General features: G+C 37.5%; 2 protein-coding genes across 3 annotated transcripts; one reads left to right on the top strand and one right to left on the bottom strand.

The window, feature by feature from the left end:
• Nucleotides 1–729: 729 nt before the first annotated feature.
• LOC134804933 (gamma-tubulin complex component 3 homolog) lies at nucleotides 730–17,688 on the bottom strand. Its single transcript, XM_063778246.1, has 18 exons — nucleotides 17,500–17,688; nucleotides 16,993–17,159; nucleotides 16,282–16,395; nucleotides 15,912–16,053; nucleotides 13,684–13,869; nucleotides 13,122–13,204; nucleotides 9,427–9,544; nucleotides 9,216–9,347; nucleotides 7,874–7,964; nucleotides 5,792–5,949; nucleotides 4,841–5,036; nucleotides 4,366–4,505; nucleotides 4,020–4,226; nucleotides 3,703–3,920; nucleotides 3,269–3,410; nucleotides 2,818–2,932; nucleotides 2,420–2,594; nucleotides 730–1,935 (listed from the first exon to the last, which is right to left on the bottom strand). Exons 1-18 carry the CDS (start codon nucleotides 17,564–17,566, stop codon nucleotides 1,900–1,902), a joined length of 2,487 nt encoding a protein of 828 aa, XP_063634316.1. The 5' UTR covers nucleotides 17,567–17,688; the 3' UTR covers nucleotides 730–1,899.
• A 337-nt stretch (nucleotides 17,689–18,025) lies between these two features.
• LOC134804739 (probable ATP-dependent RNA helicase pitchoune) lies at nucleotides 18,026–27,615 on the top strand. 2 transcript variants are annotated; one of them, XM_063777944.1, is made up of 9 exons: nucleotides 18,028–18,419; nucleotides 18,599–18,751; nucleotides 18,994–19,155; nucleotides 19,761–19,902; nucleotides 20,010–20,172; nucleotides 20,669–20,821; nucleotides 21,227–21,394; nucleotides 21,610–21,784; nucleotides 27,466–27,615. In XM_063777944.1, exons 1-9 carry the CDS (start codon nucleotides 18,173–18,175, stop codon nucleotides 27,561–27,563), a joined length of 1,461 nt encoding a protein of 486 aa, XP_063634014.1. In that variant the 5' UTR covers nucleotides 18,028–18,172; the 3' UTR covers nucleotides 27,564–27,615. The 2 variants fall into 2 exon arrangements, with proteins under 2 accessions (XP_063634023.1, XP_063634014.1); XM_063777953.1 differs by lacking the exon at nucleotides 18,599–18,751 and having other exon boundaries at nucleotides 18,026–18,419.
• The last annotated feature ends 110 nt before the right edge of the window (nucleotides 27,616–27,725 follow it).

The following is a 27,725-nucleotide window of genomic DNA, read 5'->3' as shown; positions in this document are numbered from 1 at the left end:
TCACCAAATTTATTGTATTATATTTTTACAATTTTGAGATCTAAACACTTACAAATAGAGTTTTATATCATATGCACTATAGCATTTTTTTTTATCGCGGCAGTTGACGGGTGCACGTACGCGAGCCTATCCGGCATTTGAGGGGGATGGGACGGATCCGGCACTAGGCATCTGACGGGTACAAGTACGTTTGTCGGTTCGGCGTTCCAGGGGTTAATATAATATTGTGTATTTTTTTTACATCAAGCAAAGTTATTTTCTTTCGATTGACACCAAATTTATCTTAGTCGGATGATCCGTGAAACTTGTAGATTTTTTTTCCTAGATCTCGCTTTTTCTCGGCTCCTTCGAAATTACGGGTGCTTCGAAAAAATCGTTTAATTTGGTCTCCACTATCATCGTGCAAAGCGGCTTGCTTCCATCTCAAAATGCAGCGTTTCGGCAAAAAAGCTCCATAATTAGTAAGACTATCATCGATCACGCTGTCGAATAGTTTACGCTAAGTTTGCAAAATTAAAAATATTACGTTACTACGTAATATTATATGTCGTGGATAAATTCTAGCGGTCTAAGTACTACCGCTAGAATTTATCCACGATAAATTTGCACTGACTTGGCAGTGATAACGCATACATATCCCATAGGAGAGCTGAACTTGACATAGCTCTTGGCACGAAAACTTACCGTTGGTCGGATTCTATTCTAGAGAGTACTCAATAAAACAAGTAATACTGTTCAACGATTTGTCATGTTTATTAAGGGCGTGATATTTCAATTAAATGCAATAATAATGGCACATATAGAGATTCATATGCATTCAAAGCTGTTTGAGATTATTTTAGTCTATGGCAAGCTTAAGGTGGGTTAACGCAACATATTCTAAATACATAAGGAATTAGAAAATAATTTTGGGTTTGACAAGTTTTTGTGGCCGTGGCAATCAGACCACAAACTTGGAGCCACAACACGGCTCCTAAACGTAAAAAAAAACTTATATGCAACATATTGGAAGAACATATTTGTGGTCAGATCGTTACACATATACAGCCCTGTTCCTTCTGAATACAATTCATTATCAAACAAGTTCTCACAAGAAAATAGAACCTTAAGGACACAATATCAACATATGAACAATTATTATCCTTTATACACCCATTTTAGGAAGACTAAAGGAATGATTCAACATTAAAAAAAGGTTGCCTATTACATAGTCATGACATGAAACATTTCATTATTGTGGTTTTTCTTACTAATATCTTTTTGTGACGTAAGTTGAGACTAGTTGACAACAACCTAAATAAAGTCTTGGCATGGCAAGTTACACTACATGTACGGGTATCGAAATTAAAACAATTAATGACAAATACTAATAAGTTAAAGAGTGTTATTGCCTCCCTGTCGGAGGCTAAGACTCAATTTCAGTCGGTGCGTCATTAACTTAGTTTTTTTAGTGTACCTACTTATAATTTTATAGTGGGGCTGGCTACTGGCTACTATGCCGGGATTGCCGGGCAATTCACCAAATCACCATGTCTATCGTAATCAATCGCATTGACATGCACCACATATTTAGTTATTTAATAAAAATGGAATTCCAAATTAGATCTAGTAAACTTAGGTACGTTTATTTTTACTGAGAATTGATATTAAGGAACAAAATAAAAATAAAAACTTTGGAAAGTAACCAGCTAAGTGTGGGCCACTCGCACGATACATAATTAATTACAAAGTCTCGATTTTTTCCCTAAGACCAACTCACGCTTGACAGGTGATGCACACTAACAGTCCGTTATATAGGTTTTAATTATAAGGTCCTGGTCAGCTGACTCGAAGACAACCGAGCTCCATGCACGGTAAGCACCCCAGAGGCGCCGTCTTTAGTTTCGTGATTACGAAACGTCACTTCTTCTTGGAGCGATCTATTATCACTTTACTCTGAAAACAAAACATTTTGTTGTTTACTTTTGAAGTCATTGACCGATGGTATGTTAGACGTAATATTGGAAATATTGGACGGAGAAAAGACACTAGTAGTACTTGTCTCACCATGGCTGTAGCTTATCCAAGCTGAGCTCGATGTACAGCCAGCTACCAAATTTGCTTGGACGCATTATTAATTCATCATAAACTGGCGGAAGGCGAGCTTTTGTAGTGACACCTCGTCGTGGAGGGCCAGCTTAAGTGGCCGTTTGTGACGGTCAAGGGGTTGAAGGGTCCAAAGGTCTTGCTAAGCCAGTTACTGATAGGTGAAAATTACTTGAGAAAATTGGATAGAGAGATGAGACTGCTCCTATCATCTACTTAAGTCCACATTAGTTAGGCTATTTCCGATCTCACTGAGCCGCTTGTCATAGGTGAGCATGTTTTGGGGATCTTGGACATAAAAGACTACTGGATACATATTTCAATGTGACAGTACCTTAGCCAAGCTGATCCCGATCTCGCTGAGCCGCTTGTGCTGGTAGGTGAGCGGGTGGTGCAGCTTGGCGTCGCCGCGCTTGTAGAAGTCGCTGTAATCAAGCCGGAACGCGAGTGTTTGTAGCGACACCTCGCCGTGGAGGGCAAGCTTCAGAATCAGCGATGTCACGTGTACCCTGAAACAGATGCAATTACAATCTATTTATTTACTATGAAGAAAATTGCACATTCTTGCTTATAAATGTTGCTCATCTGCCCCCCAAAATGGTGTTACAAGTTTGACTCCTGATGATGATGATTCAGAAGTTTGATGGCTTTATATGTAAATTTCAACAGATTTTTTTTGGTGAATTTGGTAGTGGTGTTGGAAGATCATTTAATTTTGTAAGTCATCTTTACCTATATGTGCGAGCCCAGACATTCAGATCGGCTTTTCGACTTGTCAAAAACTGGTGGAACACCTTCCTTTCTTCTTTATCCTTGGCTTCTTCTGCAGCCGTGATAGCGAATTCACCTAAAACAATAATTTAACATCACATTTCTACTATTATCATTCTTACTGTACAATTACATATGGTTCACAGCTAGCGGTTTTCTATCTTCTGTCAAACGACGTGTGAAGAATCTATTTTAAAGAATATAGAAACAACAAGGCCTAATGTGTACTCCGATGTGAATGTACCCTCATTATGTAGACTATGTAGTGTATTTAAAAAAGTAAAGGATGACGGACAACGTTAGCACCGTGATAAGACTGACAAGTATAATTCATAGTTAATTGAAGACCTAATAGGACACACGAGCATGTTAGTTAGGTATTTTATCCTATGGCAGGGCAGTACGATCTAACCTCTGGCTACCCTTTCGGCTTTCACTTGCTGTATTCGGTCCCTCCGGTCCAGTTCCGCGTTGATTCCAGCATTTAGCTTAGCTTCGAACCTCCGTAACGCTAGAGTTTCTGTTAGCACGTTTCCTAGGTAGGACTGCAGCTCCTGTAAACAACATAACAATTTTAAAATTCCAATCAACGACGATGAATTAAAAAGTTTAAAATGATGATTGATTTTGTAATCTAGGGATTATTGCATAATAAAAGACAAGCTATTTAATACTATTAGTGATTTTACATATATTAAAATCACTAATAGTATTTGCGGTATGTTCATTTTATTGACGGTGCAGGCCGTCAGGGCTTCGGCGAGTACAGCGAACTGTAAAATGCATGGACAAATTATGAATGAATTAATTAATGAATAAAGTGTCCAATTTAGCGGGCGTTTGTACCTGCGTGGTGTGGTGTATCATGGCGTGCACGGCGTGGCGCTCTAGCGCGGCGCGGTGCAGCGCGAGCAGCGCGTCGAGCGGCTGGCGGTCGGCGGCGGCGCTGAGCAGCGCCTCCCACGCCGGCTCCACCGCCACGCCGCTGGCCTCCTGCAGCGCGCCGCACAGCCGCAGCGCCTCGGCGCGCAGGCACGACACGCGCCGCATCAGACCCCACACCTCTGCGAGGAGAGTTCGGTTTTATAGCACAGCTCTAACAATACCTGGTTGAAGTCGAAGGCCATAGTAGTTGAAGGTGTATATTAGTAGGAAATACTCACCAGGCATATGCTTCAATTTCTTCTGCAGTATGGCGTGATCGAGCCACGCGTCGTAGAGGCTCTGCTCTATGCGCTTGACGCGCCACAGCTGGCTGAAGAGCGCGCGGTACCGCGCCGCGCACGACGGCGGGAACAGCGTGCCGAGCGGGCCCGACACGTGGTACTGCAGCGCGAACACGTCCCAGCCGCATTCGTCGCGACCGTCTCCTGGTGATATTATGTATTTTCGTTGTAACTAGTTAGAGTAAGCGTTCGTCATAATAAAGGAAAAGCAAGCGTATTCATTCTTAAGAAAAAAAAAATGCCACTATTAGCATAAATTTAATGCTAATGAGTATATAATTACCATTGTGATACAAGTTGACCTGTAAACTCTCTAACACGTGCGGGGGTTCGTACTGCGCAGAAGTGGCGCGCACGGCGGCTTCCAGCGTGCAAGTGAGGTTGTGCACGAACAGAGACGTCGCAGGCTTGTTCAGTTCGTCCCTGAATCACAACGAATTCACGTTTATTCTTTACCAAAAATAGTTTACGCAAAATAGCAGCCAGATTGGTAGTCATTATCTCGTTGTAATAAGGTTTACGAATGATGTTAATTGTACTGACAATGGTTTTAATAATGACGGTAATACCAACGTATTACTTGTTTAAACTGTGTCCGGGCACATACGAGTATGACTGATTTTAGTTCAGTATGCAAAATTAAGAGCGCGACGTTCGACGGGTTAACAAAACCTATATATCGAGTTGTTTAGGGATAACCACTAATCAGGTTTATAATTAAGGACAGTGCTTGTGGTCTCGAACAAGTCAATACTCACTTCAACAGCGTCATGAGATGGTGCACGAAGTCGCCCTGCGAGAACAGCAGGTAGCGGCGGTGCGCCACCAGGTGGTCGACGATGTGGTGGTGCGTGGTGAGCGCGTCCAACAGCCGCAGAGACACGACCGAGTGCGCGTCCGCCACCGACGACCGGAACCCTTCCGCTTCCCACCAGGGTACCGTGGAATCGGATTCTGGGAACAGATGAAAGTTCACATGCATGTAAGAAACGTACCTAATAGACAAGCGAATCTGGTTTGAACATGATAACTCTGATGAAGAATTTGGGGGGTTACAAATTTAGTAAGATCTGAACCATATCGGCCATATGGCCGGGAAAACTCAGCTGTCCATCATATTAGTTGAACTTGATAAATTTGTAATAGTGATTGGGCTGTTCATCTCTAAACAATAAATGCCTTATATGGCTGAATAAGCCAATATATCGTCACTACTTTAAAAATATCTCGTATCTCACAATGCAACTCAAAGTTGATACGCAGTAACTCTGTATGCATCCCATACATAGTTACCACATTTTTCTTTTGATCGACAGAACAAGATACAAGTTTTTTTCAAAGTAGTGCCGATATTCATACCTGTTCTAGCTTTTTAATCTCTTTTAGGCTGACAAAATGCACTTCTGCTAATGCCATTCTCGAGTATGATTAGTTAAGAGTTCTAGAAATGCAATAATCCTCCAGTTTCATAGGGGAAAGAGTCTGTGCTTAGCAGCAGTAACTACAAAACCTGTCAAAAATCTACTAACCAGTGGTATGTTTCAACAAGGCCTCCAAGCACTCCGCATGGTCGCTGGGGTCCGTGGAGCCCTTGGGGCACGCCTCGCGCAGGAACACCACGCTCTTGCCTGTGGCGAGGATCTGCGCCGCCTGCTCCTTCGATATGAACGACGGCATCATCCATTCCCTGTAACAGGCTTGTTACTAACCAGTGGTATGTTTCAACAAGGCTTCCAAGCACTCCGCATGGTCGCTGGGGTCCGTGGAGCCCTTGGGGCACGCCTCGCGCATGAACACCACGCTCTTGCCCGTGGCGAGGATCTGCGCCGCCTGCTCCTTCGATATGAACGACGGCATCATCCATTCCCTGTAACAGGCTTTTGTTTCTACCTACGAAACAGGTCCTGGGTTCGAATCCTGGTTGAGTTATAGATATTTTCTATGTACATATATATGATATTTATATGTGACGTTCCACGGGAAAAGGTACCTTATGAGGGTTTCTAGTTTCGGAGATATGAAATGTTTTGTAAAGAGGTGAAAAAATGCTCAATTTTTTTTTATTGTGTGATTTGAAACCTTAATGCGTAACGTTTGTTTACCTGTTTTTATTTTTGTTATAAGTTAGTTATAAGCCTAGTAATGTCGTCTCAGAGTTTAGTAGAAAAGGTACCTTATGGAAAAAAGATTGAAAATTCCCAAAAAAACTAGTCAATACGGGAAAAGAAGTTTGATAGAGAACTGTATTAGCATTCTGCAAAACTAATTTGATAATTTCAGTTCTGGTTGGGGCGCCTCGCAAATATTATAACCGTACATAGACCGACATCACAAATCCAAGTAGCCTGCTATTATACCAAAGTTACTCTCGTCAAGTCTTTCTTAACTAGAATAATCTTCATTTGGTTTGGTCGCATGCAGTAAATCAGCCATTGGTTTGCTGAAAAATGCCAATACCCGACGCATTACCTTATGGAATATCTGAGGTCATTGAACCTCAATGCCGCTTATCTTCAATAGCAACCGAAATATATTATTGATAAGAAATAGACGATTTATACCATCTTAACCCCAAAATATTATTAGTTTATCCTAACTGTTCCATCATCATCATGCCTCATCATGTAACTTAATCACAAGGTACCTTTTCATTACATACAAATTATTGGTCTTTTTTAAGATTATTATGACGAAGAACTAATTAAATTTGGGGCAGTTTAATGTAAATTAATATTTTCTATTCATAAAAGATAAACTGTAATATGATTGATATTTTGTAGTGATGTATTATTAGATTTATTTCCATAAGGTACCTTTTCGTAAATGTATGGAGCAAATACTGTTATTGTTATGTAAGTTTAAAGTGGCATAAGGGGTTGAATATAGTATTTAGTTGGGGTTTTAGGATTTATTTCATTTGAATGACAGAATTTCTTTCATATGTGCTCAGAAAAATTGATTGTGTGTCACATTAAAAGTAAAAATATTCAATTTTGTGATTTTATATGAAAAAGTCAGAAAATACATTTTCACCTCTAAATCGGTATTGTTTTTTGCTTAAACTGTCTGTCAGTGTCGTTTTCTAATAGATAGAATTTAAATCTTGAGAGCTCATTGCAATCAATCGTGAAAATGAAATAAAACTTTATTTTCAAGAGATTGGCTAGTATACACATAAATCAGTCGATATCAAAAGTTTCTATTTGCATTACAGAACAAGTCGCAATATTTTTTTAATCTCACATATATAAGGTATTATTATTTGTAGTCAACTATGTAACTTACTTCAGGAACATAGTTTTTTAGGCGGCTAAACTTAAAACTTCTCTATCATAAAGTTGCTAATTTCACAACATTATTTAAAAAAAATCATATCTCTGTAACTACGCAACCTAGAAGGTTGATCTTTTGTGTTATCGATAGCTTATTTATTGTAGATTACTGGGGTATGCATAACTCCATACCCGCCATAAGGTACCTTTGACCGTGGGACGTCACATATATACATAGGTACATGGTCGCTGTAGCTGTATTTATTATAGTCTATACTGCAAAACGTAATTCAAGACCAAAAAAAGTAAGTTTTTTTATTCGGTAAGTCATATATATATATAATTATTTAGTTTTTAATGTGTCTTATTCTTCGAAAGTTTAGGACATTGTTGAAACTAGAATTTTAGTATAGACCAAAACTATCGGAGGGTCAATTCACAACCAGAAATTAGCTTCAGTAGGTATCCCAACTTTCGGGAAGCAATAACTAAGAACCAGTTTTAATGAAGAAGACTCACCTGACTCTATATTTGTCATGCCACATTCTTTCTATCTCTACGCTGCTTCTGCTCTCAATGAAGAATTCATTGAAAGGATCATCAATTTCGCCTGAAACAAACATATTTAAAACTATAATCATTCACTTTAGAATAATATATCTCCTAGACACATGCAACACCAGAGTGGTTGCAAGTTAACGCACGGCCTTTAAGATGGGAGTACTCTTTTCTTGAAGGTCGTAGTTTAGCTGTGCGAAGGAGGAAGGTTCTGGAAAGAGCAGAGGAAGGAGAGGAAACACACAGTTGAGGACTTCTAACCATCTAAGTGGTGAAGATGGAAATATTGTCTCAGTGGTGGCGGAAAGAACCGGCAGTGATTAATCAGAACAATTCCTCGGATTAGAAAAAATAATATCACTATCTGAATCGAACAAATAGCATTCAACCTACTTACGTAAACAAGACTGGCAAGTCTTATAGTTCGTTTTTTTAGCATTAGAAAAAAGGTAAACAATCTTGACGTGTCTTTTTATTGAAAAGGATTGAAAAACGCTTTGAAAAAATATTTTATATTACTTATGAAAGCAAAAGAATGGAAATTATCGTATATGATTCATAATTGTTACATATTTGCTGTGACTTATTTTTAAAAAGTGTTTTTTAATAAAAAGACACGTCAAGTTCACTTACCTTCTTTCTAATGCTAAAAAACGGACTAAAAGACAAAATAGTGTACAAATGTACAGAACACAAATAGCCCAACTGTTTCTGAAGCGACTGGTTTAATGCTTTATTGCCGCACAATCAATGCTGATTCATCTGACGTTACGACTGTTTACGCGAAAAAATCGCCCAATATTATAATAGTTATTTGTACAACAAGAGATCAAAGTTTGATATTTCTTCGAGTGCTTATTTTGAGTCCCGTGCAAGCGAAAGATTCTATAATAGATTCACGAGCGTAGCGAGTGAATCTAATTTAGAATCTTGAGCGTAGTAAGGGATTCAAAAGCGCACGAGATGTAAATAACTTTGATCTCGTGTAGTACACAAAATTTTTCACCCTAAGCAGTGAGAACATACCTAGAGGGACAGAGATAATAGAACCCAAGTATCGAACTTGTATTAGACCCCGCATGTTGAAATGACATTTGACTATAAAGGTCACTTGAATGTCATTTTGTCTCACTCAGTGAGCAAAATCGCATTTTGCTCACTGAATGAGACAACTCAGTGAGCAAAATCGCATTTTGCTCACTGAGTGAGACAAAATGACTCAGTGAGCAAAATCGCATTTTGCTCACTGTTTTTGAGAAGCAAAGTACCCTTGTTCGAGCTGCTGAGGTGAAAAGAACATTACCATGTAAGAGCCATCTAGTGAGCATCAGCAGCAGAGGATAAGTAAGCGCCGTCAGCAGTCGCCGCGCCAGGACCACTACTCTTTCGTCTCCGTGCCTCACGAAGCGGTGTACGCAGGAGGCCAGTTCACCACCTGCAGATAATAATTAGGTTACACTAGTATTATTCATAGTTTTTATTTGGTATGATGTTGGTAAATTTGGTTGATATACCTTTTTTGTGGTAAGCAGTATGGGCAATGTTGGCCAGCCACGTCAGTCGATGTAGAGGCTCTTGGGCCCACACTGCAATCCTGCGCAGAGTCGCTCCCCCGCCGTCTCCTTGACATGCCTAAAATGTAAAGAAAATTATTATAAAGTTTGATTCTGTACAGGGGGTCTAGCCAAGATGACAATAGTACGTCAACCAACACCAAACGAATAGAAAAAATGTATCGGCATGACATAATGCTACGAGAAGTCGCGTGATTATTTCCATATTATTATGTAACCTTTTGAATGCCAAACGGCGCATCCATTTGCTGTGCCACTGACGCCACGGGGGTAAAATTTAGTTTTGTGAATAAATAATGCCAACCTAAAAGTGGGGTGTTTTTCAGTAGATTTTCATCAAAAAACGATCGACGTCAAATACCGTCTTTGGCGTCGTTGTCACGATTTTGCGTTTACGTCAATTGCCGTTTGTGGCGTTCAAAAGGTTAAGGTTCGATTGGCGTTTCCTACCAACAACTGTCATCTTGGATAGCCCCCCAGGCTATGTTGAGCACCTTGACCACAAGGTGGTTGGTGGTTGTAACAAGTACGATTCTAGTCGTCAAGTAGTCACGTCGCACACTGGAACCCGCCCATACATTGCTGTGCTCAAAACTACAATAAGTAAAATTAAGCAAAAAAAAAATACTATTCTACATTCGTAATGTCAAGTAGTGCTTATAATAATAATTATTTACATTATATTTATATTAAAAAATAAAATATTCCTATGATGACGTTACATATTCACCGATAAACATGTTGACAGCTTCCGGGTGAAATATTTTTGAATTAATAATTGGCAGAGGTCGTGTGCAGGTGATGATGGGATCAGAAGAAACCAAGAGCCTATTAAAAACATCTGTCATGTTGTCGAATCTACAAGTTTTACGACTAAATCTCTCTCGATAGTTTTTAAAATCCTTATTCCTCGCTTCCTGGGCCTCTTCACTTAAATTCCCCATTGGGATCAGGTGCTCAGATATTATTGCGACTCCTTGAATAAGGATTTTATGAACAGTAGGTGTCATGCGACACCACCGGTACAGTTTTACATATAACTTTGCTGTCTCTAGACAGTATTTTTTGAATTTACACGTATCGATCTTGTAGCCACTGGAAATTGTTTGTAAAATTATGTAAAAGCGACGTATGAGTTCTTCATCTATTTTAGTAATTTCGGCTGATATTTCGTAGTTTTGGAAAATTTTTCGAGCCACATTACCATTATTAATATTGCCAAAACCTGGTTTTGGTTGATCTATTATTAAGGAAAGTTATTATTAAGTAAAATTGTATCACTTTTTTCATCTGAAACAGTCGAAATGCATAGAAATAACCTTAAGGTAAAATATTACGCACTAAAACATTGTTTTAGTGAGAAAAAGTTATATTTTCGCTAAAGTAAAAACGCCTGATCAAATAGTCGGAGCAAAAAATTTGGCCCATTTCGAAAACTGGACAACATCTTTTACTTTCGAATAAAGAATCTTAATAACGACAACTTTTTTAGCTATCATGCCTAAAAATTATCAAAAGATGTTGTCCATTATCGGAAATATGACCATTTTTATTAAATTACAATATATGTGACGTTCCACGGGAAAAGGTACCTTATGAGGGTTTCTAGTTTCGGAGATATGAAATGTTTTGTAAAGAGGTGAAAAAATGCTCAATTTTTTTTTATTGTGTGATTTGAAACCTTAATGCGTAACGTTTGTTTACCTGTTTTTATTTTTGTTATAAGTTAGTTATAAGCCTAGTAATGTCGTCTCAGAGTTTAGTAGAAAAGGTACCTTATGGAAAAAAGATTGAAAATTCCCAAAAAAACTAGTCAATACGGGAAAAGAAGTTTGATAGAGAACTGTATTAGCATTCTGCAAAACTAATTTGATAATTTCAGTTCTGGTTGGGGCGCCTCGCAAATATTATAACCGTACATAGACCGACATCACAAATCCAAGTAGCCTGCTATTATACCAAAGTTACTCTCGTCAAGTCTTTCTTAACTAGAATAATCTTCATTTGGTTTGGTCGCATGCAGTAAATCAGCCATTGGTTTGCTGAAAAATGCCAATACCCGACGCATTACCTTATGGAATATCTGAGGTCATTGAACCTCAATGCCGCTTATCTTCAATAGCAACCGAAATATATTATTGATAAGAAATAGACGATTTATACCATCTTAACCCCAAAATATTATTAGTTTATCCTAACTGTTCCATCATCATCATGCCTCATCATGTAACTTAATCACAAGGTACCTTTTCATTACATACAAATTATTGGTCTTTTTTAAGATTATTATGACGAAGAACTAATTAAATTTGGGGCAGTTTAATGTAAATTAATATTTTCTATTCATAAAAGATAAACTGTAATATGATTGATATTTTGTAGTGATGTATTATTAGATTTATTTCCATAAGGTACCTTTTCGTAAATGTATGGAGCAAATACTGTTATTGTTATGTAAGTTTAAAGTGGCATAAGGGGTTGAATATAGTATTTAGTTGGGGTTTTAGGATTTATTTCATTTGAATGACAGAATTTCTTTCATATGTGCTCAGAAAAATTGATTGTGTGTCACATTAAAAGTAAAAATATTCAATTTTGTGATTTTATATGAAAAAGTCAGAAAATACATTTTCACCTCTAAATCGGTATTGTTTTTTGCTTAAACTGTCTGTCAGTGTCGTTTTCTAATAGATAGAATTTAAATCTTGAGAGCTCATTGCAATCAATCGTGAAAATGAAATAAAACTTTATTTTCAAGAGATTGGCTAGTATACACATAAATCAGTCGATATCAAAAGTTTCTATTTGCATTACAGAACAAGTCGCAATATTTTTTTAATCTCACATATATAAGGTATTATTATTTGTAGTCAACTATGTAACTTACTTCAGGAACATAGTTTTTTAGGCGGCTAAACTTAAAACTTCTCTATCATAAAGTTGCTAATTTCACAACATTATTTAAAAAAAATCATATCTCTGTAACTACGCAACCTAGAAGGTTGATCTTTTGTGTTATCGATAGCTTATTTATTGTAGATTACTGGGGTATGCATAACTCCATACCCGCCATAAGGTACCTTTGACCGTGGGACGTCACATATGTTACTATTTGTCGGAATATCACAAACCCAAAATTGTTTTAGAACATAAAATACGTAAAACATAATCTACATACCTTGCTCAAGATAAGACATTGCGGATTTTGAGTTATTCATACCAACTACAATTACTTGAAATAACTATTTTGTTAATCAATACAAATTACCACTGAGATGTGACATATAAAATCCTAGACCTTTGACATAATGCAACTATGTAATGACAACTGATAATGAAGGTATTTTTCTGCAGTGAGGTGCAATATCTCCCTGTTTATGCATATATTTCAATTTGAGTACAAAATACCCACAATCGCAAAGTTGAGTTTTGAGCACTGCAATGTATGGGCGGGTTCCAGTGTGCGCCGCCAAGAGTATACAAGACGGAGCCACGGCTTCCGTCCGGAGGTTTCCAACCGAAAGCGATGGTTGCGTTATTGGTTACCCCACTTCGAATAGTATATTCTATTTATCTCCATTTCCGCACATTTCAAGTTAGTAATAGGATAATTGAATATACATACTAATACTAACCTGTGACTGAAGGAGAGCAACACTGCGATAATACTCTGTAAGTTCATCCCTTATTGATGACACTAAACCTTCACCCATAAGACCTGAAAATCCCCCAATGTGTCATTAATACACGTTATAAGTTTCTAAGCTAAGCTTAAGTGGGACTGGGCTGGACATGTCTGCCGCATGCACCCAGAAAGGTGGGCCAAAATGGTTACTGAGTGGGACCCACGGAACACAATAGACAGTGCAGGTCGGGGTTTAGGCAGACCGAAAAGGAGATGGCGGGACGACTTGGACGCATTCTACCCCAAATGGTGGGAAAATGCCGATGACAGGGTCGAGTGGATAAAACGAGGGGAGGCCTTTGCCCAGCAGTGGGACACCAAAGCAGACTAAAAAAAAAAAAAGTTTCTAAACGAACAGTAAACAAGATGGAGATACTATAATTATTTAATGTAGCTTTTGTAATTATAATTGTTATGGCTTTATCAGAGCCATAATAAGTGATGAGTGGCGATTGAATATGACAAGAGCCAAAACAGATACCTTGTTTTCTAAATTACTACAACTAAATTACCTTGAGGCATTAACCCAGAGTTGGGGTCAATGAACTCTTTGAGCCTGTCATGGAGGAAGCCTAGATGCGCTATGCGCGCATACAGCATCTGCATAGGTCGGGGCCCATTGCAGGCACCGCGGGATTTGATCCCTGTGGCTGCTAGAACCACATCTCGGATGCAACTACGATCACTGGATCCACTATCTGAAAGTAAAATAAGTTATAGACATGGCAGAAAATTATTGAGGCTAATTTTAATATATTTTTCTCCAATACGCGTGGATATATGTGAAATTATCTATGAAAAGGGACCTTATTGTCGGTGATGCTCTAATATAAATACAATGCCGCGCGACGTAAGCGCGATCGACAATAAGGTCCCTTTTCTTAGATACTGCCCCATATGGTTATTATGTTCGTGACAATAGCTTGCGCGCGCTTAACCCTTTAACCATTTGACATTCCCTTCTAGTCATTCGGTTTCTAACAGTAATTCTTATAAGTATGTTGCCGCTACGGTCTAAAGGGTTAAGCTAGAGATTTAGTCGACAACGACATTCTATTGCAAAAGCTTGCCCAACTAGGATTTGTGCCCCAGCTTCTGCGTTTTTTTGCGAATTACCTTGGCAGTCGATCACAGTATGTAGGACTTGCAGGTCACGAATCCCAACCATTCTATACGCGTTCTGGAGTGAGCCAAGGGAGTACTCTTGGCCCAACGTTGTTCCTCATAATGATCAACGACTTACCAAGAGTCACTGAGTATGCGAGGTGTCTCATGTTTGCCGATGACCTTAAAATATTTTTGCAGGTCGAAAATGTTAGCGACTGTGACAAATTACAGCTAGACATAAACGCTGTTGCTGAGTGGAGTAAGGCTAATCGTCTGCTTTTCAACGAAAGCAAATGTAAAGTCATTACATTCACAAGAGCCAAATCGCCGATTCACTCTTCCTACCATCTAAGTGGCGTCGAGATAGCAAGAGAGCAGGAAATACGTGACCTAGGCATAAATATGGACAGGGAACTTAATTTCCGTTCGCATATAACTGCCATCTGTAAGCGTGCAACTAAAACTTTGGGTTTCATAATGAGAATCAGCTCCCAGTTTAAAAGTAGACTCATACCCAAAGTTTTGTACAATGCTTACGTACGTAGCCTATTGGAATTCGGGTCCACGGTATGGGATCCAAGTGAGAAAAAGTACACTCTGATGTTAGAGAGGATCCAAAGGAAATTTGCGAGATTTCTCTACAAGAGGCAGTACGGGTACTATCCCTTTCTGTTTCCCTCTCTTTTCGTGACAGGGATGGTGGGTTTAGATACACTCGAGTTACGGCGCAAACTCCTACTTGCGGTGCACTACTACCAACTGCTCAATAATAAGGTCGACAATCCAACTGTCTTAGAGCGCATCGGTTTGTTTGTACCGCAGGCGCGACTGATCGCGGAAGACACTGGTGAGGGTGGGGTGCGTAGACGAAGGCCTCTGTTCGCGCGCGGTGCGATTCGTACTCGTCGGGCCCAGAACGCTCCCACTGCTAGAGCTCTGGCACTTTTTAATGACTTTTTTAACATCAAACATGATGCTGACGTATACTACGATAGTGTCGGTGTCTTCACTAGAAAATTCTTAAATTATATTAATGTGTATTTGAAGAATGAATAATGGAATTTTCGTATATATTATGTATATATGTGTGTAAGTTTAAGTTTGACATCCTACCCTCTGTTGCATTTAATTTAATTTATGTGTACCTAATGTAATGTTTGTGATTTAACCTGACCGTATTTGATTGTTTATGTTTTGTTTTAATGTTTTAATCTCTAGACTGTGTTTGAATCTGATTGTATGTATTGTCCCTACTGTATAAGCGTTTTGGCATCATTAGCTGTAAGTTTATGCATGTGATTTAAAATAAAGAAATAAAGAAATAAAGAAATAGAAGCCCTGGACCTTAGGTCGGCAAAGTGCCCTTAAGCGCGCATCGAGCGTGAAAAGCACTATACATCCTTCAGCAAGAATAAGAATTACCGGCCTTGTGTTCATAAAGTGACCTTACTTTTCTTGGCACTTTATATCACACTCTAACCGCAATTCCCTATCTCCTAGCCTTTGTAAGTAATGTAGTTAGAGTTGTACCATTCTTGAGAATGTTCTCTGTTTTGCATGGAGAATGTTCTTGTTCGAGAATATTTCCGATAGTAAATGGAGAACATTCTCGAGAACTCTAAAAATACTATACCTGTTGGCAGAGCTAATACCATGTTGCTTTGGTTTGATGGAAGACTATGATTGGAGCCCAGTTTTGCTAGATTGTTTTCCCAACTTGATGCAACAGTTACTTTGCTGCTAGTACTGGAAATTGGTAGACCATTACCAGATTGCTAAGGACAGAAAAAAAATCATTCAGGTTTTGTATTATTTTCAGACGTAGCTATGACATCAATTTCTATTCAAAATTGATTTGGCCAATAAATATTTTTATAATATCTTAATTAAATAACACAATTCTGTTTACAAAACATAACAATAAATAAATGCAAATTAAAATAAATGTTTTTTAAAAATTATCTTGTAACATAATAAGTAGGCAAGAAAGCCAATACACTTACTAATGAAGGCAAATTTGGAATCGGAAAAAGTTGATGGGTGGATTGCTTGTCTTGCTTTGACTCTGATAATGTCAGAAGTAAAGTTAGTACTGCAGCCCGTTGCTTGAAAACCATCTGAAAAATTACCAATGAATATGAAATATTACTTTTTTACACAAATTGCATTAACCTAGCAGCAACTTATATACGTCAGAACCATCACAAAAAGAATTTGTGTATTGTAGTCTAGTTCACTTTCTTACTTGTTTGAATGATCTATACTGTATATGGTGGATTTGCATGCCTAATGTTCGAGCTCTTTTGTCAAAAAGATTGATCAGTCACTTGCAAGCACGCCAGAGATAACATTGCAGTTGTAGCAGGCGTGGCTCACTCTGAGATTTTGTCGCTTTGCTACAGGTAGCTAAAAGTACATCTGTTCCACACCAATTTTGGTGGCTAGCCATAAGCCACGCGTGGCGCTGTCGCCAACTAGCGGCCATATCTGTCCTGATCGTAACAGACGCGTTTTGTTAGAGAGTGAGTCTTCTGTACCTAGTACTATTATTTATTCTGTGGTTGTAGGCACATGCCGTGATGATCCCTGGCCGTATTTGGTCTTGGAACTTGTATTATCATTTGAACAATGATATTGTGACAAAAATGAGTTATATGAATTAATTATTATAGTAAAAGTCTAAAAACTAAAATAATTTTGAAATAATAACTTACACATTGCTTCAATTTAGAATAACATTCATCAAATTTTTCTGCATCTTTAGCTGATGCTGAGAAAAGATGAGAGTGTATCTTGGAACACAGCTGCCTCTCATCTCGAATCGACCGAATCTTCTTACCAGTAGGTGTGAGGTATGACACTGCTAATTCATGAGCCGCATCTTAAAAAAGGAACTCATTTTTTAATAAACATTTTCCACAGAATTTACAATCAGTATATTCTGTGCGTTACAAAATTATAATTGGATATAAAATAATTGCATTTTTAATGCTCTTGTTTCTACTGTAGTAGGCGATGAAATGCAGAGATTATGCACATAAGTAGTACCTCTTTTGAATAAGGTAATTAGATTTCTAAAGTAATCCTGGATACTATTCATAGGATACTGCTTTATTTATACATTTATATTATAAAATGTATAAAATGATAAATTATGATATCAAGTTTGTACAATTAATAAATTGACAGTTATAATTATTATTTTGAAAATGGAATCATACCTGGATCTGACGATAATACCACGCATAATTTGCGTAGTTGTTCACTTATACTACTTGACAAATCCATATTTCTATTAGTTACAATCTTAAATAATAGTTAAACTGGTAAAAACAACTAAATTCATCGCAATTCACTTGTTATTTTAATTTAAATAATGTTGAATTGTTGATTGAAACGAAATTTTATAATGCCAAATACGACCATTTAAACCATAGACAATTTAAGGGTACTATGCACGAGCTGTCAGAGTCCTGGAAAGGTCCGAATTGTTGTTTTATATTTTAAAAGCATTGTATTTTCGTAGCAAAATTGATGGAATAGTGCCTCGTAACTACGATGCCGCAATACTATAATTCAAAATAAAAATTATTTTTAGGTTTCCGAAAAGGACTCCGTTCGTTATATTTTCTTCCTACATTTTTTTACATAAAATAATTTTTTCGAACATATGATTTGGACCATCTATTAACTGTAAAAAAATTACTGTCAGTAGTGTCAACACACACACAGTGTCACTGTCACGCACATGGTGGTGCTTATTTGTTTGCGATGATTGTGTTGCATTTATCTTCATCAGTTTTCCAAAAAATAAGTTATATCAAATGAATTGTTGTTCTTTAAGTATTTCATAGCCTTGTCAGCTTTTAAGTATCCATGTCAAAATAAGTTATCATGTCCGAAGAAAAAACATATCCAAAATTTAAAAGCTTAAAGGATAAATTCTCCAAAACTACTTTGAAAGCCATTAAAAATATGGGCTTTAAGTACATGACTGCGGTACAAGCAGAAGTAATACCCACAGCACTAGATGGTCGCGATGTAGTGGCTACAGCAAAGACTGGTTCAGGAAAAACTTTGGCTTTCTTGGTTCCAGTTGTGGAATCTATAAGAAAACACTTAATGGATAGTCCAATCACAGGTGACACAAATTTAAAATTACAAATGATCTATGAAAAATAATTTAAGTATATATAAAGAAAAAATATTATTCAAGTAAGTTTTCTTTTTAAAGGATATTTTTATATATTTTTTCAATATATCTTTCCTGCATCTCATATATTTTGTCCAACAAACATACAGTTGTTTAAATGTTTTTAGGTACATTATGTATTGTTGTATCACCCACAAGAGAGTTAGCTACACAGACATATTCAGTTCTGCAAGACTTACTCTCATATCACAGCACAATCACATCAAGCTTGGTCATAGGAGGCGAGAACAGAAAGAAACAAAGTGCTGAGTTATCAACAGGTAGTTTACTGTCATTATCCTTTGTGGACAATCATAAAAATATAATGGCATAGGTAATGTAGAAGGTCAGATCACTCTCTAGTGTGACTGTATCATTTCTGTTAACTTATGTAATACCATAATAATATAAAAAAGAATACATTAGAATTAAAACAAGCATGTATACTATATACCTAAAAGTTAATAGTGTATGCAATAACATTTTAATTCATAATAATATTTGCTCATTATCAAAATTACAGGTGTTCATATAGTAGTGGCTACTCCAGGCAGATTATTTGACCATATGCGCACAAAAGAGTTTGATTATACACATGTTAACTGCTTGGTCTTGGATGAAGCTGATAAAATATTCCAGTATGGGTTTGAAGAGGATTTGAAACAAATTATTGGCAGGTTGCCGAGTAAGTATTAAGTGATATTAAGGTTGGAAGGATGCTCAACAATGCATAATATTATTATGGTGTATTCCCATCCGTCCCTGCCAGGCACAGATGGGAATAGGCGCTACATACAAATCATTCCCATTCATGCCTGCCTCTTGTATGGCGGTGGTCACATGGGGCGGGCACAAATGGGAATACACCCATATTATTTGAACAACTTTATGTCAATATGTTGTGATTGATTTATGATAGAACTTCCTCTTAGCTGTTGTGTCTTTTTATCCATTGTATTTATTTTCATCTTCATCATGGGAATCTAAATCATATCATTATTATAAACAATATAAACCAGTTTTTTATCCCTTTGACCACCAAAGACGTCAGCTGACGCGCGGCTAAAAAGACCATTATTAATCTTCATGCATTCCGACAAGGTTCACGACAATAGGCTTTGCTTGATTTACCTGCTTTGAAATATTATATAAGGCCCTATTCAATCACGTAGAACTCTTTGGTCTCTTTGCCAGTTCTTGACCCCCTTCCTCCTATGTAAGAAAATGGTATAGCCAGCTAAAACTCCCTCCCCCTACAGATTGAATGAAATTTCATGCTTTGGTTTTCAGGACAAAGACAAACAATGTTATTTAGTGCTACAGAGGCAGAAACCACACAAGCTTTGATAAAGTCGGCCATGAAAGATGATGTCCAATCTATTAACATGAGTGAAGATAATACAAGAGCAACAGTTGAAGGATTAAAACAGGGGTCAGTACCCAGTACCGTCTTTACCATAAGGGCACACGGGGCCCGTGCCTAGGGCCCCCATCCAGACAGTAACAGTATATTTGATTACCCATAAATTCTTGTTACAGATATGCAATATGTGAGACAGAATATAGATTACACTGGTTACATAAATTATTGAAGAAAACAGCATCTTTTAAAGTAATGGTGTTTTTCTCCAGCTGTAAGTCTGTTATTTTCCACCATGAATTCTTTAGTAAATATTGTCAAGTTGCAGTATTGTGTATTCATGTAAGTAACCATAATTAATACTATGTTTGAACCGAATTTGTAATTTTATTAAATTGGTTAGCAATGTTAGCAGATAGGCGAATTCAATCAAGAGTTTCATTGAGTATACTCAAGGACTCCTCGTTGACTTCAGAGATTCTGTTAGCTCAAATCTAAATATATTGGAGTGAAGCTATCGTTGTCTGTGTTTAGTTTAATAATACTTTTTTGGAATATGTATGCTAGTTTTAACCTATGGGTCACTAGTTGCCTGAAAATAAAGATTTTCATTTCATTTATTGAAATAATGAATAGGAGAGAAATAATTCATGAATTGTAAATACGATATTATATTTGTTAAAAAATATTTACTAACTGTAGTAACTATACATTCTGCCCTTCCTGGGACCTTTCTAATGGGCCCAAACTTGATGTGGTTGCGTTTAAATACTACACAAAATGTAAAGAGTATAACTCAGTAAAAGTTGTTTTCAAATAGGGACTACATATGTTTTAGGGAAAAATGAATCAAGCTGATAGGACAGCAACTATAACAAATTTCTATAATGCCAAGAATGTGGCATTATTTTGCACCGACCTAGCAGCCCGTGGTTTGGATATACCTGAAGTTGATTGGATTGTCCAGTTTGATCCTCCAGCCGACACAAATGTAAGTAAAATCGATTATAGCTGATGTGTATGTAAACATTCGTCCCAAGCACACCGCAAATGTAAATGCTGTATTTACTTGACTATGAGAAAGCTTATAATATGATTTTAGCAGTCTGTGCTGGTGCGGCTGCGCAGAGCAGGCGCATCATGCGCGCGGGTGCCATTGTAGGTAAAATCTGTCGCACGCGTCCGCGTTAGTTAGCGTTGCTCGTATTGTTTTTCATTAACCCGTGCACCTGCGCTAGCTATCGGACGCCCTAAGGAATGACTAGTGCATCGATTCGTTATCTTCCCAGGTGACATACTACATTTTTAACTAGATTTTAAAAAGATGAGGTTCTGTGCGAAGAAAAGCGTAGTCAGGGCACAGATTGTTAAACGTTGTACCTATTTAATTTTTCAGGAATACATACATAGAGTTGGAAGAACTGCAAGAGGTGTAGGAGCTGCCGGGAACGCAGTCTTGTTATTGCGGCCAGAAGAAAGAGAATTTGTTGATTATTTACAAGACGCTAAAATTTTCATGGACAGGTTCGAATCGTGGAACCGCTATTATAACTTACAGCCAAAGGTACATCCTAGAATTTAACTTGTGTAAAACTTCGTCCGCGTAGGCAATTAAGAGGGCCTACTGCGAACACCGAAGTGCGCAAACGGCATCTTTCTCTATCACTCTAAATTACGCCTTAATTAAAGTAAAATAGAAAGATGCTCGCATTTGCGAACTTCGGTGTTCGCATTCGCAGTAGGCCCTCTGCCTCTAACCAAACAGTTGTTTATTTGCAGTTAGATGCAGCGTTCAGCGATCCCAATTTCCACAAGTTAGCTGTTGATGCGATGGAAGGCTACATTCGATCTTTTGAAGTCAGAAAACTAAAACATGTGTTCAACTTGTTAACCTTAGACCTTGACGCTGCTGCACGGTCCTTCGGATTGAAAGAGAAGCCTGATGTCGATATTCGTAAGTATTTGGATTTAATTTACCTCTAAAATTATAACTTTGGTAAAATGTAGTAGAGGTGTATAGCTAAAGAAGCGTTTTAGCTGTCTTAATAAAATTACTGCTTTATTATTCCTTTGTTTCTGCTTCAATACAGTTAAACAAAAAAGCTAGTAAATATTGTTCGACTCCTGTACACTAAACGGCGGCAAAAAGTTTATTCGTTGATATTTAACTTTTGGGGAGAGTAATTGACCCGCCTGTTTATATCTCTATCCCATACGTGTAATTATACGATAGTACTATTTTTTATTCTTTGGTGCCGGTAGTCAATGCCTCAGGGGGCCGATTATTGAATTTCGACTGCTCGATTTCGTGTATTTCATTAAATAATATCTCCACTACTAGGCATTTGTGACGTTCCACGGGAAAAGGTACCTTATGAGGGTTTCTAGTTTCGGAGATATGAAATGTTTTGTAAAGAGGTGAAAAAAATGCTCAATTTTTTTTTATTGTGTGATTTGAAACCTTAATGCGTAACGTTTGTTTACCTGTTTTTATTTTTGTTATAAGTTAGTTATAAGCCTAGTAATGTCGTCTCAGAGTTTAGTAGAAAAGGTACCTTATGGAAAAAAGATTGAAAATTCCCAAAAAAACTAGTCAATACGGGAAAAGAAGTTTGATAGAGAACTGTATTAGCATTCTGCAAAACTAATTTGATAATTTCAGTTCTGGTTGGGGCGCCTCGCAAATATTATAACCGTACATAGACCGACATCACAAATCCAAGTAGCCTGCTATTATACCAAAGTTACTCTCGTCAAGTCTTTCTTAACTAGAATAATCTTCATTTGGTTTGGTCGCATGCAGTAAATCAGCCATTGGTTTGCTGAAAAATGCCAATACCCGACGCATTACCTTATGGAATATCTGAGGTCATTGAACCTCAATGCCGCTTATCTTCAATAGCAACCGAAATATATTATTGATAAGAAATAGACGATTTATACCATCTTAACCCCAAAATATTATTAGTTTATCCTAACTGTTCCATCATCATCATGCCTCATCATGTAACTTAATCACAAGGTACCTTTTCATTACATACAAATTATTGGTCTTTTTTAAGATTATTATGACGAAGAACTAATTAAATTTGGGGCAGTTTAATGTAAATTAATATTTTCTATTCATAAAAGATAAACTGTAATATGATTGATATTTTGTAGTGATGTATTATTAGATTTATTTCCATAAGGTACCTTTTCGTAAATGTATGGAGCAAATACTGTTATTGTTATGTAAGTTTAAAGTGGCATAAGGGGTTGAATATAGTATTTAGTTGGGGTTTTAGGATTTATTTCATTTGAATGACAGAATTTCTTTCATATGTGCTCAGAAAAATTGATTGTGTGTCACATTAAAAGTAAAAATATTCAATTTTGTGATTTTATATGAAAAAGTCAGAAAATACATTTTCACCTCTAAATCGGTATTGTTTTTTGCTTAAACTGTCTGTCAGTGTCGTTTTCTAATAGATAGAATTTAAATCTTGAGAGCTCATTGCAATCAATCGTGAAAATGAAATAAAACTTTATTTTCAAGAGATTGGCTAGTATACACATAAATCAGTCGATATCAAAAGTTTCTATTTGCATTACAGAACAAGTCGCAATATTTTTTTAATCTCACATATATAAGGTATTATTATTTGTAGTCAACTATGTAACTTACTTCAGGAACATAGTTTTTTAGGCGGCTAAACTTAAAACTTCTCTATCATAAAGTTGCTAATTTCACAACATTATTTAAAAAAAATCATATCTCTGTAACTACGCAACCTAGAAGGTTGATCTTTTGTGTTATCGATAGCTTATTTATTGTAGATTACTGGGGTATGCATAACTCCATACCCGCCATAAGGTACCTTTGACCGTGGGACGTCACATTTAAATTCTACTAATAGAATCATAGAGAAAAAAATACATAGATTGCTCACTCCATACATCAGTTTTGGTAACAAAAAGACTAATATTTTCATAGTCGACATCTAGCATCGAGTAGCGGAATTATCAGCACTGCTAAGTAGCAGTAGTAGTATATAATCTTATTAAGCATTTATATGAGAGAGGCTCTAGAAAGCGACAAAATTTTACGATAGTTATTTATACATTTTTTTTTCGTTTTCAATAAAGAAGGAAGTTTGAGAAAATTTTGCTAATTAACAATTGCCTAACTTGTTGAAAAAAGAATTTTAAGATAAATTTCTACAAGAAGTACATTTGTTGACATGTTTTAAATACACCATATCTTTTTAAAAATGTTCAATGAATATTAAATACCTTTTTCTACTCCCGTACTTTTATTTGTCATTTAAAGGGTCGTGCTCACACCTTTAAAACCCTACCTTATAGTTGTCAAGACAAGTCTTTAGTCTATTCCCCAAAAAAGAATTTGTGCATACACGCAGTATCTTTTTGCTTCGAGCAACACGGAAGGGAGGCGGCATTCGCACTATTTCCCCTCTGCCGAGGTACAAGATTAGCGCGTCAATCTAATCTAGCGCGGGTAATAAAACTAGTTGCACTTGGATTTTTCACTAGACCGAGTCCAGACGCGCGCGTGAACACTGCTGCACAAAAATGCCTGTTTGCTCGGTTTTTTGTTATAAAAAGAGGTCGGGGACATCAAATTTACAAAAAGAAAGTGTTACATTTCACATGTAATATTTTTTTTACATATCATACGTTTAATTACATTCAAACACAATTATTATATTTTAGTCTCATGTAATTGTTGGATTTATCGATTTTGCTCGCTCAGTACAAATTGCGGATCGGTCGAGCGACAAATCCGACATCTCATCTCTCAGAATACAATAACATACTTCAACGAAAATGTGTTAGTGTGCGTGTTGTGACACTTGTCACTCGTCCGTACACAAAAAGAGATCGAGGTTTGCAAGATTTGTCTTTGACGTGTGTCATTTTCTATGTATTTGTGTCGTCATTACAGATTGGATTTTGTATGTAAGTGTGTGAGAAGTGTGACTGTGTGCACCTTTCCCCCCGCGAAAAATGGCAGAAAGATTTGTACGGTGAGATATCGCTTGGGCCCCTCCCTTCCGATGTGTCGGAAGCCGGTGTTGCTCGAAGTCTTTTTGACGATTTTACGATACTTCGTGTAATGACCACTTAAAAAATATTGAATGAAATACAGTGTTGCCAACCTTATCTTAAATGTCATCTCTGACAAATAAGTGAACCATAGACATTTTTTTTTTATTTTATTCATTCATTTATTCTTTTCCCGCCCGTACTACCTTACTTTTGCTACTTCTTGATTTAAAAATATTTGTTAAATTTATAATTTTATTTCAAAGTAAGTGCTTGGTCGTAGAAAAAGTATTGTACTTATGCAACGTTGTTTAACTGAGTTAAAAAATACTCGTGGCGTCTTTATTAACAATTTTCGGCTTCGCCTCAAATTGTTACTCACGCCACTCACCTTTTTTGACCTCTCTTAAACAACGGTTGCATAAAATACTACACTCGGCGTCACGGAAATCGCACACCCACGGATTTTTGTTTCAAGCCGTTATAAACCTTATGTTGTTGAAGGTAAAGTATGAGTGTGTGGGATCATTTTAAAGAGAATTTAACCCTTCATTTAAAAACAATGCAATAGTTACTAAAGAGTAAAAAAAAGGCACCTTTTTTAATAAGAAATAAAAATCGTATATTCATGCAAAAAAATCAACAAATTAAAACACAATAAAATCAACAAATATCGGAATACAAATGCCTAAAACTAAACTTAAAACCTAGTGTTGCCTCCTCTGGCCTTAATGACTGCCTCCATGCGAGCCTTCATGGACCTCACGAGAGACACGACGTATTCTTGAGGAATAGCATCCCACTCTTCAATGACGGCATCTCGAAGCTGTTCCAGGGTCGCAGGTGCAGGATTACGTGACCGCACCTTCCGTTTTAGCTGATCCCAAAGGTGCTCTATGGGATTCAGGTCCGGACTCCTTGCTGGCCACTGCATGACGGTGATCCCAACCTGATCAAGGTAGTCCCGAACAATCAACGCTGTGTGGGAGCGGGCGTTATCCTGCATGAATGTGAATCCAGGACCGACAAATTCGGCGTATGGAACCACATGGTCCTCCAGGATCTCTGTGATGTACCGATGAGCAGTCATGGATCCCTGGCCTCGACCACCACCAGTGCGGGAAACACAAACGAGCTCGGTTTTGCCGGCGAGGGAAATGCCACCCCAGAACATGCAGGATCCTCCTCCGTATCCGACGGTTTCTTCAAGACAGGCCTGTGAATAACGTTCCCCTTGCCTCCTGTACACTTTTCTGCGCCTATCGTTGCAGAACAGGCACACCCTGGTCTCATCGGAGAAGAGGACAGCCTTCCATTGGTCGACCGTCCAATCCTTGTGTTCGCGAGCAAACTCACGTCTGACTCGCCGATGCTCTGCCGTCAATTTGGGACCCGTAGCCGCTCTATGGGGCATGATCTTCTTCTCCCGCAACCTTCTTCTTACTGTAGAGACACTCACCACCGTTCTCCGAACTGCTTGCAGCTGTTGCTGCAGCTGGACAGCGTTGGAGAAACGGTTCCGCAAAGACGTCGACACAATAAAGCGGTCGTCTCTTTCGGAAGTGCAGCGTTGTCCTCCGGATCCAGGCTTCCTGGTGAAGCTTCTAGTCCTCTGGAATCGATGAACTGCTCGGAGAACTCGGAAACGGCTTATGTTGAGTTGCCGAGCAACCGCAGACTGCGTCATTCCTGATTCCACCAGGGCTACTGCTTGAGCTGCTTCTGCTTCCGTGGTATCCATTTTCTTGGGGTGTTTTCTTTCTCCAGCTGTTCCGGTGTGACCTCTGTGAACTCTGGATACCGAATGACCCATATTCCACTTTTACCCCCCCTTTTAAACCTATCCAAGGTAACGCAACTAGCGACCCTTACAACGCGTATTGTAGGTGTTCTTTCAGAACGCCGTAATTTCGTGATTATTATTATTTTTCCCAAAAATGCTTTACTCATGTTTTAATGCTTATTAATTGTGCTTTTAAATGATGTATATATTGTGAGGGTATAATACATATGATAAGAGCTATATTCGCTTAAAACAAAAATCGGTGGGTGTGCGATTTCCGTGACGCCGAGTGTATTAAAAGTATATTTAATGTTACATAACCGGTTTTTCACGCCGCGCGCGTTTCCCGTAAATGGAGCGCGGAGGGCCGTGTTCAGCTATGAATAAAAAGTATAAATAATGGAGATAGAGTTCTGCAAGTATGGAATGTTTTATTGGAAATATCCTCCTCTTTAATAATATTAATTTTCGTTTCTTAAATATGAATAGGTACTTTTTGAGATATTGGGGAAATAAAAAATATCTACTTTTTTCCCCCTTTTTTTGCTTATAACTTTTGATATTTCTTGTGTGCTAATACACGCTTCAAATACATTTTTCTAGGCATCATGACGAATCTAATGACGTATCTATCACACGTATTTTTAGGAGTATTATCTCTATTTTACACCGTTTTCAGGATTTCGAACAGACTAATAGATAGGAAATGGCGGGTCAATGTACGAAATTCTTCGTGTGTTTATGGTCCATATTTTATTAGTGGATACTTCGATAGAGATAAACCATTTTATTTTTGTTTCCAGACGTGGGATTTAATAAAAAGCACAGACCAAGAAAAAGAAAAGCAGCAATGCTAGCAGTTCCATCTGCACCAAGCACTAAACACGCTAAACAGCTGTAGTTTAAATGTCAAAGATGAAGAAATATTTATTAAACGATGTAAATAAACGAAAGGTTGCGTTTTAAATAATGTATATTATATACTGTTTTTTTCCTTATTCAATGATTCATGTGAATTTTACGGTAAGAATTAAATATCTATCTTTGACTAGACATTCTATGG

Source organism: Cydia splendana, chromosome 2 (assembly GCF_910591565.1).
Source record: "Cydia splendana chromosome 2, ilCydSple1.2, whole genome shotgun sequence".
NCBI lineage: Eukaryota > Metazoa > Arthropoda > Insecta > Lepidoptera > Tortricidae > Cydia > Cydia splendana.
Note: the sequence above shows the minus strand (reverse complement) of the source record. Positions and strands in the feature narration are given on the sequence as shown.

Excerpts from the sequence above, each read along its gene's own strand:
- LOC134804739 (XM_063777944.1), top strand. The coding sequence starts at position 18,173 with ATGTCCGAAGAAAAAACATATCCAAAATTTAAAAGCTTAAAGGATAAA. Across the intron at positions 18,752-18,993 it reads AAGTGCTGAGTTATCAACAG|GTGTTCATATAGTAGTGGCT; the intron begins GTAGTTTACTGT and ends TCAAAATTACAG. Across the intron at positions 21,785-27,465 it reads GAAGCCTGATGTCGATATTC|ACGTGGGATTTAATAAAAAG; the intron begins GTAAGTATTTGG and ends TTTTGTTTCCAG.
- LOC134804933 (XM_063778246.1), bottom strand. The coding sequence starts at position 17,566 with ATGGATTTGTCAAGTAGTATAAGTGAACAACTACGCAAATTATGCGTG. Across the intron at positions 9,545-13,121 it reads TTGCTCTCCTTCAGTCACAG|GCATGTCAAGGAGACGGCGG; the intron begins GTTAGTATTAGT and ends TTTACATTTTAG. Across the intron at positions 4,506-4,840 it reads CATCTCATGACGCTGTTGAA|GGACGAACTGAACAAGCCTG; the intron begins GTGAGTATTGAC and ends GTTGTGATTCAG.